This window comes from Polypterus senegalus, chromosome 3 (assembly GCF_016835505.1).
Source record: "Polypterus senegalus isolate Bchr_013 chromosome 3, ASM1683550v1, whole genome shotgun sequence".
NCBI classification, from domain to species: domain Eukaryota; kingdom Metazoa; phylum Chordata; class Cladistia; order Polypteriformes; family Polypteridae; genus Polypterus; species Polypterus senegalus.
Window position 1 is genome coordinate 110499792 of NC_053156.1, and position 12234 is coordinate 110512025.

Below are 12234 nucleotides of genomic sequence, written 5' to 3' on the forward strand. Positions count from 1 at the left end.
GCTAATAAGGAGCAACTAAAAACTGAGAATACAGCTGTTTAAGACTAAAATAAGCAATAAGAGTTCAAAATCTTAACAAGTGAGACAACTAAAATAAAGCAGAAGTGTTACTTGAACAATAAATGCTTCTTATTAGGCCATTGGGTTGGAACAAAAACCCACAGTCACTGTAGCCGTCCAGGAAAAACTTTGTCAACACCTGGTCTAGGCTGATGTCGATATTCTCTCCAAACATTTTTAATCAGACTCCAGTGTTTGCTTTAAAAAAAAACAAGATGAGATATTCCACAAATGAGAGAAGATCATTCAGTCCATCTGACTTGTTGGTTAGCCAGTACCTAAGCTGTCCTAAGATCTTGTCCAGATACTTTTTAAAAGTGGTTGAGATTTCCACTTATGTACACGAGTTAGTAGTTTGTTCCAGACTCCATACTCACCTGTGAACTAAGTGAATACTGCAAACATTATCCAACACTATCCTTTAAAACATTTGTTTCTACATTTGTCTCATTATTAGTATGATTGTTAAAACCTCTCTCATCACTAGTCTGTTTGCCCTAAATTAAAAATGGCTGCAGTCACACTAGTCCCAAATAAGTCATGGCATATTGTGAATGATCTAACCAACTATTGATCAATCTCTAGCATTCCATTTCTTGTTAAAATTCTTGATCACATTGTCTTTGCCCAGTTACATAACATTTGGCTCTAAACTGTTTAATGTATTCTGTTCAAAATTCAGAAGAGCACTGAAACTGCTCTTGTCAAAGTTAAGAATTTCTCCTCATATAAGAACTATTCAAATCTTAATACTGCTTGAACTCAGTCCTGCCTTTGACACGGTTTGCCACACCCTTCTAGTTCACTCTCTGGAGAAGCAGTTTGAAATTTCTTGGACTGTGCTTGATTTGTTTAAATCTTATTTACTAGAGTGTTCTCAGCTTGTTCTCATAGGTAATAATAAATCTCACTCTTTCTCAATTCAGTTTCTCAAGGATCGGTTTGGGAGTCAATTCTGTTTTAGCATTCGTGTTGTCCTTATGGCATGTAATAAGGAAATATGGTTTGGGATATCACTGCAATGCAGATGTCACTGTACTTTGGCATGAAGCCTTAATTTGTTTGTACCACTACTGTTCTTATCAGTTGCTTCCAGTAAGTCTATTGTTTGTCCAGATTGGTGCAGGGTCCAGATGCTCACCTTTTTCCACTTGACCCGATCAAAGGCATCCTTGAGGGTGGCATTGATGTGACATATGTCTTCTCTTAACCTATCTATCCAACATGTCTTTGGCCGGCTGTTTGGTTGTCTTCCATCCAACCTGAGATGTAATGCTGTCTTAGCCAACAAATTTTTGTTTCTTCTGAGCACATGTCCATACCATCATAGGTATGCCTTTCACATCTCCTCAATGATCGATAACATTCCCATCATTTTCCACACATCTGCATTCGTGACATGGTCCAAATGTGTCAGTCTGAGTTTCCAAAGGAACATCTATATTTCCATGACGTGCAGTGTTTATTCATGTTTGCTTCCAGGAAGCAAAGTCAGGAATATAATATCACCTCCACAATTTAAACTGCACAAAGCCTGGAGTTATTTTAATAGTCATTCCTTCATCTCTGCACAAAATTACCAAAATTAATCTCTTGATTGATAGCACTCACTGATTATGCAAGTAATATTGGAGTTAATTTTTGCAGTTAGCTGATATTTGAAGCACGTTTTAAAAATATTAAAAACAAAATTTCTTTCTATCACCTTCATAATATTGGCAGAATTAGACCATTTCAATTATAGTCTTTGTTGAAAGGCTTATACACAGCTTTATCACTTTTAGATGAGGCTACTGTAATGTGCTTCTTTCCAACATGAAAAATCCCTTACGAAGCTCTAGTGTGTGCAAAACTGTTCATACTTAAACCTCAATGCAACATCATGTTAACCCTGTACTTTCATCATTACACTAACTTCCTACTTATGCACACACATTCAGAGCAGTCTATGGCACAGTCACACAAAAAAGACTCAGATAAACTCTTTATCCCATAGCACTCCCTCTGCTCTGCTGTCTTCTTTAATTTGCTCACCTTTTTGAGCAGTGCTCCTCATCTGTGGAATGTTCCACCAATAGTTATTGGAGAAACGCACACTTTTAAATGCTTTAAGAAGCAATTTAAAGCTTGTCTTTTCAAACCAGATTTTAAGTGTTCTAACACCTTTTGAGATCTCCTTTTAAAATTTGATTTTATTAGTCTCTTTTCATGTTCTTATGTTTTGTTCTATTATTTTTATTATTCTGGTTTGTTGCATGTTTAATTCTGCTTGGTAAAAATTGTTATTTTAAAATCTTTTTCTCAGTTTTATAATATTTTATAATCTAATTTCTTGTTTGTTGGCTTTGTAGCATGTTAGCTTTGAGTAAATTGTGTTATCAATAAAATTAATTATTATTACTATTCATCCAATTCTGACTTCAGAGAAGTCAGGCTCTTCTCTGCACCATATTTTATCTTTTCCAGTTTTCTTGGAAAGCTCTTCGATCATCTGATTCTGTTTCAAGGTCTTGACCTTTAATGAACAAAGGTATGTTGAAAACATGCATGATCAAAATAGGCACTTCTTTATTTTTACCTTTCAGTAGAGAAGACTTTGTGGGATGATGGCACAGTGGTGACTGATCCAGCTTTAGGGGTTTGAATCCTATGCAAGACCATGTCTGTGTAAAGTATGTTCTTCCTATGACTGCATTCTCTGTGTGACCCCCTAAGGCTCCAGTTTTTTCCCCTGCACATCCAAAGAATTGTGTTTTATTATTACTACCAGTAACGGCGCACTGCATGATAACATGCAGTGAATACACTTGACTTGAGCATTCATAGTTTTCATACTCTTTTTCTGTCTCTGTTTAGAATTCATTTGCTCAGAGGTTGATGCGCTTGCTGCTTCCTGAGCAGCTTCTCTCTTCTCCACCCTAATGGCCTGCTTCTTCTCTTCTTTCATCGGCATCTTTTCGCGTTAAAACTGATTAAGTCAGTGTTTGCGTTGCAATTACTTAGTACATTTCCATTAATTTTTCACTTAAGCTGGCATTTAAGTCTTCAATCTGCCTCAAGAATGATTTAAGATATGAAGGGGTAGGGGAAGTGACAGTGCCCTGCTGGCCGTGGCCAAGAGTTGATTCTATAATAAAATAAAATAAAAATGAAAAGAGCAATAACCTTGGAGGTCAATCATCACCCCTTAACTGGATAGTTGAGGTCATGTAATATATGTGTAACAAATTTCAGGTCAATAGTTCAAATAGTTTGCGAGCTACAGGTGATTTAAAATCCTGGACAGACAAACGGACAGCCACAGTTGCATATTATATAAGATTTCAGTAAGTACATGCAACATTTAAATATTCATAGAACCTAACAGTAATCATATGTTAAAAGGTAGATTCAGTACATTAATTCTTATTAATATAATTTAAATAGTAGAAATGCCTCTGTCATGTCAAAATTAAGAAAATTACCTTACTGTAAAATCTGAGGAACAAGATGGTTATGCAGATGGAGTGGTGGCTCTGTGGCTAAAGGATCTAGGCTAGTAACTCGAAGTCTGCCGGTTCAACTCCCAACAGTGACAGAAGGAATGCTACTCTGCTGGGCCATTGAGCAAGGCATATAACCTGCAATTACTCCAGTGGTGCTATGCGAATAGCTGATCCTGCACTCTGCCCCTAAAATTCTGAGTAAGTTGGGATATTTGAAAAAGAGGGATTAATACAGTATACCTAAAAAGTATAATAATTTCTAGCTGAAATTGAACACCAGACCTAAAATCTCAGCAAGAGCTTTAAAAAAATGCAGTAAGTTTACTTACAGCTGTTAAACAGAAAATTCTCAAGGGGGTAGTTGGTCAAAGTATAAAACATGACTTAAAACATAGCAGACAGGATACACAATAATTCTTGGATTTGACTCTTTCTCTACTGTCTGGGGGTGAGTGGGAAATGCTGTACTTTGAAATGGAAGCCAAAGGGAAAAATAAGGGCCACAACTCCATACTCCCTTTTATTGTGAACAATTGGCACTGTGCCATTATGACGGTGGGGATCATTGGCTATCTTGTTTTTTTTTTTTTTTCATCTGGCTATGGACAACAAGAATTTTATTTCCTGGACTCCATCTCCTGTTAGTAGGAATTACTACAGGAGCAGACATATCCTCCCAATACCCTTTCAAGTGTAACAATGGACTAGTACAGTTCTAAGTTCTCTAGTGCTTATTTTTATTTTAGGAACCCATTAAGACTCATTCCCAGAAAAAAATCCTTTAAACATTAAAAATGTGTTTTCTTTTTCTAAATTTTAACTCACATTTTTATTTAGAATGAATAATACTTGGTATATTAACATGAAAATGTATTCTATGATCCAAGAGTTCAGTGTTTTCCTTTATTAAATGCTCAATTTAATAGCAACCATTCCTTAGCATCCATTTTCATAGGAAGATTGCTTTCTCTGCATAACAACTCTCTCAACAAGTCTTCATTTTTTTTAAATAACAAAGACCACTTTCATTGGAATGGTTGAAACATATTGTCTGTTACTTGAAGTCAAATAAAACCATGTATTCTTGTGGTTTAAGTTAGGTCTAAGGCCTGTTTACATGGAGATTCAGATATGGACAACGGTTTAGGATTCAGATTCAGAATAAGAACACTTTATTGCCAGTTAAAGGAACTGTTCTTGGTATTAATCCTGTAAATTGAAAACACTGGACAATATAAACAGCAGCCAACAAACAAAATTAGCACCAGTAGTGTGCTATGATTACAAAGATATGATCAAATTCTAATTGGACTGCATACTAACAAGAAGTATCAATGACAACTAGGATGTAGTAGAAAAGGAAGTGGGTTGCACCTGAGTGTTTTTTTCACAAAACTGAATTGCTACAGGAAAGATATGGTGATGATGTATAGTATTTCCCTGCCTCTCCCGTTTCACCACATCCTCCAGGCTCTTTTTAAGAGTTGTCAGCTCACTAGTGACCGCCTCCAGCAGGTTTCGGGTTTTCTCACGCTCCTCTTGGGACTTGTGGGACGTGAAATCCAATTCTGACTTCAGAGAAGTCAGCCTCTTCTCTGCACCAAGTTTCATCTTTTCCAGTTTCTTCAGACTCTTAGAAAGTTCTTCAATCATCTCATTCTGTTCCAAGGTCTTGATCTTTAATGAACAAAGGGGTGTTGAAAACATGCATCAAAATAGGCACTTCTTTATTTACACTTGACAATACTTTGGGGGTTGATGACACAGTGGTGACTTATCCAGTTTTATGGGTTTGCATCCTACACATGGCCATTGTATTTGTAAAATATGTTCTTCCTATGACAGCATTCTCTGTGTGACTCTCTAAGACTATAGTTTTTGTCCTATACCCCCAAAGAATTGTGTTTTAGGTTTATTGGGGATTTCAAATTGGTCCTACAATGAATTTTCCCACTGTCCAAAGATGTTTTCACCTTACCAATATAGACTCCAGCTTCTGCTGCCTTGATTTTGATTAGGCAGGTTTAAGAATGTATGTACATTTTGTATATGTAAAGACTGAATCAACCCTGAAGTATCACAGTTGCATCCGCCCCAGTTATCCAATTGAGGATCACAGGGTACCAGAGCTCATTCTGGCAGCATTAAGCAAAACACAAAAATCAAGTATAAATGGGACTTATGGGGTGAATGCAGAGATATATGTTAACCTCACAATGCCTTTGGCATATAATAGTAAAATCAGAATTATTTGGAGAAAAACACAGATCTGGAAAAAACATCCAGACTACATAAAGGCAGTAACCAAGCTGGAATTCAGCTCTCAGGCTCTGGAGTTGTGCGACACCAACGCTAACCACTGTCCTACTATGCTATTCAGATATTACATGTCTTATTAACTTTCCTGTATTGAACAGTTATTTTTAATTTTTTACTTTTTTCAAAACTTGGTTTTCCAATGTTCCATGATGCAGTTTTATAAAACACTAGTATATAATTTTAATGGAAGAATAGACCACATAACATTGTTTATGAAAACTGGGTAGGTGGGAAAAACAGAGAGCCAGAAGAGAAAATATGAATTTTAAAGTATGTGATACTAATGTAATAACATTTTTGATTATATCGCTTTTATCTATATTTTCTGTGAAAGGGAACACAATGTGCCCCCCAGAGCAGGTTCGTTACTAAGACTATTTGATCTTGTGATTTACAGAAACACATTGCATAATAATGTTTAAACATTAAAATATTAAAACACTTAATTTATGTTGTGACAGTACCAGAAGAATATTTTTTAGCTAAAAGGTTTTCGCATAACCATTATAATTTACTGACTTTAAAACATGACAAGATTTAAAGTACCCTACTTTACTAAATGTGACTCTGGCATCATTTGGCAGGCACTGATTTCATTCTAAGCAATGTATGTTGCCCTTTTACAGCAAATTCATCTTTCAGAAGCCTATTGAATTGGCCAAAACATTTTTAAACAATGAAAAAAAAATACAGACATGCTCATGAAGGATTCATCAGAGCCTGTGGATGCCGAGATAGCAGCAAAAGATTTATCTAGGACTAGTTCTAGGACTGCCAAGATTTCAATGGAGGATTCATCAGAGCCTAGAGGTACCAGACAACAGGTAAAAAATTCAGTAAGAACTAGGGGTATAGTGTGGAGTTTTCTGTGACTCAACATGTCTCAAAATGAATGTAAGATAGTTAAAATTCAGCCTCGGGACATGTTGGAATGCTTGCCTGTGTACAGTCACTCACTGCATAGGAGATTGAGACCATCCTAGAATAGCAACATATTGGATGCAGAAACCTATTTAATGTTCATTGTTCAGCTATAAAAGTCATTTTCTGTGTTATTTAGTAGTAAACTGCTGCCACCTATTGGTGGGTTTCAGTTGACTACATAATTTTTATTTAACATTATGCCAAAATGGATTCGAAGATGTAGTTTGTGGAACTAAAGAACTAGTGGTTTAATCAACAGTTTAAAAAGTCGCATAACCTATTAGCTGAAAATGTAATGCTAACCTAATTTGTGGTTCTTACTTGATCAGCCGCCTTATTTGATCTATGTGTCTCCACTGTTAGATACCTGACAATATATACTGTAAATGCAGAGCAGGCTGTTAAATGTCTTTAGCAAAATCATTTTATGTAGCCACTTAAAATCACATATTTAAACAATGGCAAAGTTTAATGCTGGTCTTATTAGGTCAGCATTTGGCTGTCTATAATTCCCTCTTAGACATACAGATACAGTGGCTGTTATAGGTTTCCACCATATGTACACACTAGCAGGCGACTCTGCACACTGAAGGCATTCTCCCTTCTTTTGTGCTTCTCTATTTTGTGCTTGATTGAAATTGGATACCTCATCCTGCCTCAAAACTCACTGCATCGAATTCTCTAAGACAAAGAATAATAAAAAAAAAAAGTAAAGAACTACTTAAGACATTTTAAATTAGGAAGAATGCCCAGTTAGGGCTGGGTGGTCCTTTGACCTGGAACCCCTACAGATTTTTTTTCCTCCAGCTTAACTGTTTATTTTATTTTTTTTTTTTTATCTCTTAACCCTGGTCAGCTGACCTTATCATCGGACTGTCATCTAGAGACTAAACAATTCTATATTTAAAGACTATTTCTCTTTGTTATATATCTATCTTATGTAAGTCTGAATTATTTTTGGTATACTATTTATGCATTACTATTTTTAAAATCACAACATGTTCTGTCTTTCTGCTTAGACCTTTTTCAGCAATAATATTTGTCTAGGAATATTAAGGTATAAGGAAATGATTTGCCAGTAGGATCAAGGAAAATGAAATCTAAACTAAAAGCCACATTATTTAGAAAACAGGCCTTAGAAACAAGTTGGTAAAATTTCGTCAAGAAAGCACCTGTCATATAGTACTGCTGACAACAGAACATAGTCTAGTAGAGAAGTGAAAGAAAGCATAAATTCATGTGTGAAAAGTTTTTATACAAACTATAGGGAAAGTATTGGAATCATCCAAAAAATCAATTTTAAGATTTTAATGAATCTCAACGTTTTAGAACTCCCTGTGTCCGAAAATACCATTTTTGGAATTATGTCTGTGTGTCTATCTGTGTTTGTGTGAGTGTGTGTAAACACAATAACTTGAGTATGCATTCACTCAAATCAACCACATTTTGTGTACAAGTATTAGGTACAAAACGTAGATTTCTATTATCTTTTGAGCTATTTCCAATAACCGGAAATGTTACTTTACCTGAAATATATATATATTCAATTCTATACATATTCTAAGCAATTTTTGTCTCTTTGTATTTTTTGCAAAATGACCAGTTTTTCGAGATCATCACAATTTTCCATTTGATGTTCAAAAGGTAATACGAAAATTTTTGCTTTACATAAACAAAATTTTGTGTACATGTATTACATTACACACATTACTAAAGTCTTTTGCTTTTTACCCACTTCTGCTTACTGAAAGTGTTAATTTACCTGAATTTTTCGCCAAAATAAAATTATCATAACAATTTTTTTCATTCATGCAGCTGCAGAATCAGATTTATTCAAATTTACTTTTATAATAATTGTTAAATATATCATTAATTTGATTACATTTGTTGTTGATGGTTCTTTAATGTACATAATATAAACATATAATCAAATATCCATCCCCATATCTGAGTCTAGGGGAGACCACTCCCGATTTTTTAAAATATATGGACAAATCAAGATTTGATCTTTAATCAAATAATATCTCTATATAAAGATGGTATAACAAACATCACACCACATCTACATTTTGTAGTCCATTGTATTATTTAAATAAACATAAATGCAAGTTTCATGTGTGGAAAGAGTAAGTATACCCCTACCTCAAATATCTAAAAATAGAATCGGGTACACCAGATCAGATGCAAAAAAAAGAACTTCATTACAGAGAATCTTGGAGGAACCTGTCTTATTTAAACCTCAGACATTTAGCATAGTTTGATCTTCGTTATTGAAGTTTGCATTATCACCATAGTTAGATTGAAAGAGTTCTACAAGGCATTAAGAAAGAAGGCTACAGTTGATTATGAGGGAAGGGATTTATGAAGATCTCCAAGCAGTCAGAAATCAACCATTCCTCTGGTAGATCATCTAAAAATAGAGATTTTAAACAACTGCTAACTTGTCCAGGGTAGGCTGCCCCAGCAAGTTCAGATCAACAGCAGAGTCTCTAAGAACCCCAGAATTCCATCATGGGACCCAAAGGTAGCTCTTGCCAGTGTTGATGTCAAAGTTTATGAGTATACCACTAGAAACAGGCTGCACAAACTAGATCTATAAGGGATGTGTGCCAGGAGAAAACCTTGATGTCCAGAAAAAACATCAGGGCATGACTAAAGTTTGCCCATGAATATCTAGACAAAGACCAAGACTTTTTTACAACAAGCTCTGGGCAGATGAAACAAAGATTACTAGTTATTTGACTCCAGTACCAGCGACATTTATGGTGAAAACCAAGACAGTATTTGACAAAAAATGCCAGATGTAAAGCATGGTGGTGTAATGTTATGGTTTTGGGCTGCTTTGCTGCATCAGGGCCTGGGGCAGCTCATCATCAAAAAAACTTACATGAATTCTTCATTGTACCAGAGAGTGCTTGAGAATAGTGTGAGATTGTCTTTCAGAAGATTGAAGTTCAAAATAATCCATAAAGGAATGGCTGAACATAAAGAAATGGAGAGTTCAGAAGTTACCAAGTTAAAGTCCAAATCAGAATCCACTTGAGATGTTGTAGTGGAATTTGAAGCACCAAACACCACACAGCTGAAAGAATTCTGAATGGAGGAGTGGGAAAAATTTTTTCAAATCAATGTTAGAGACTAATAGTTACAAGAAATATAGGTTATGAGGTATCAATGCCAGCTATTATAGCCCAAGGTGTGCTTACTTTTCCCATAAGGTATATCTGTTCATTTTTCATTGAATAAAATACTGCAGTCAATTTCTATTATTTATTTTTTCAGTTAAATCACCTTTATCTATACATAATGTTTAAAAATATCAAATTTTGATATGTCCACATATATTAAAGAAGATAAAAGATTTTTTTTTTTTTGTAATATGTGACCACAACTAGTGAGGAGTGAAACATGTAAGTATCAATTCACATACAGTTTTACAATACTGACACTAAATCTCATTTCACTAGCAATTTAGCAATAGCTTCTGTGAGGTTTTAAAGGTGTTGTTGGGTTAGTATATTGCTCCCTACAGACTCATTCACAGTTCCATGTTTATATGTAATTTTTTCTGCAACAAAGTAATGCCTGCACACCTGTCAAATCAGTTCTATTTATGACTCTTGTTCATGTGATTGTGGGCTGAATGCTTTCCTGACGAAGACACACAAAAGTGCACCATCATGCACCTTACTGCATTTTCTCTACATGAAAATTAGCAATCACTTATTATAACCTAGTGATTAGTGTGCGATATGAAACTTGTATAAATTTTAGATTAAGCTACAGGACTAATGTACCTTGGTTCTATGATCTTTATCAAACACCACATTTTTATATAGCAATGTTTAAACAACTTGAACTTTGAAAAATAAAATAAAAAATGCACTTTGTACAAATGATATGTCATTATCAAGCACCCATATTGTATTGCCATAAAACCAAACTGCTACACTTTTAATTTTTGACAACTAACCTTAAGTTCATTTGTATCTGAAAGCTTAGCTTTTAGGTCTGTGTTGGAAATCCGAGAGGAGCCAAGTTCTTTCTGAAGCCTCTCGACCTTCTTCTGCAGCTTTCGGACATTGAGGGTGGCTTCATCATGCTCTACTGCCAGGGCTGTACGTGCCTTCTTTTCCTCCTCCAGTTGAGCAATCTTCTTCCGCAGCATTTCCATGTGTAATTCTTTGCTCTCCAGCTGCTCTTTCTGAGTCTTAACCTGGAAGGAAAGTCATAGGAATTAGGTCAGATGCTATTTAATACCTATTGGGTTTGGGTCAATTTATGAAAAAGGTAAAATAGTACATTTGATATAAAAAATGCAAGCAATAATCAGTGAAAGAGAAAAAAGTAAATGGTCTAGGAATTAAGAAGATTGACTTGATTTCTCAAAGTTGAAATTTAAAACTCAGTCTTGGCTTGCTGTCTCATTCAACATGTCTGCACTCTGACTGTATGAATATGTATCTGTATAAACTGAGTTGTTCATAATCATGCCATGTACTGCAGTAATTAGCACTGTTGCCTTATAGGTCCCAAGACCCAAGTTTATATCTCATCCCAATCTTTGTCAATGTTGAGTTTACATGTTCTCTCTGTGTTTCTTCCCCTCCCAAACATGTGCTTTTTAGATTTGTCTTTATTTTGGCCCATTATAAGTATATGCTATAACATACCCATGTAGGATTCGTTCCTGCCCATCTGCTCAATGCTATTGGGATTGACTCCCCACAGCCCAGTAAACAGGCTAAGAAAAGGGATTTATGATAATTTGGACAAGCAAATATGAAATTCACCATACTCTGATATGATATACATATGATACTACTATTACTTAGGACTCGTTTATACTTCAAGCTCAGAACACGTACACGCACACATCATGGCTGCCACGCATTCCCAGTTTTCATTTGATGTGTCCTCTAAGCATGTCCTCAGAAATTAACATGACGCATGCATGAGTTGCAGTACCAGCAAAAAGTCGGATGGCGAAGTGTGATAAAAGTCGGAATGTGATGTCAGAGTCTCTGTTTACTATCTACATGTGACTGAAAGCCGCTTTGAGGATCCTCCAGTATCGATATGCATGCTTCGATATTTGATGAATGGTTCGATGTAGCAAAATGGCAACATACAAATGCATTCACGGTGCTTTTATATTCAAGAGTTACATATTCCCATTGTAATGACACAATACATTTTAAAGGTCTCACATATCATTATCTGTGCCGTTTTTTTTTTTTTTTGCACCTTCACAATAGCAGCAGAATGTACAGCAGAATATTTGAGCCACAGAGAAAAAAATTAAAAGGTGTATTTTGTGATTAAAGTAGATACTTCAGCTTTAATCTCGAAATGTCCACTTTAACCTCATATTTTACTTTATCATTAAAGTAGACAGTAGTAAACATCATCTTAAAACCGACCCAGTTGTTAATCGCTACTTGCT

General features: G+C 35.3%; 1 protein-coding gene across 1 annotated transcript in view; it reads right to left on the reverse strand.

Moving 5' to 3' along the window:
• Nucleotides 1-12234, reverse strand: part of ccdc170 (coiled-coil domain containing 170) — a 47821-nt gene that overhangs the window by 3947 nt on the left and 31640 nt on the right. The window contains exons 11-12 of the mRNA XM_039747801.1: nt 10762-11004; nt 4986-5222 (exon numbers count right to left, since the gene is read on the reverse strand). Of these exons, the coding sequence (XP_039603735.1) occupies nt 4986-5222; nt 10762-11004 (480 nt within the window). The remainder of the gene's footprint in view (nt 1-4985; nt 5223-10761; nt 11005-12234) is intronic.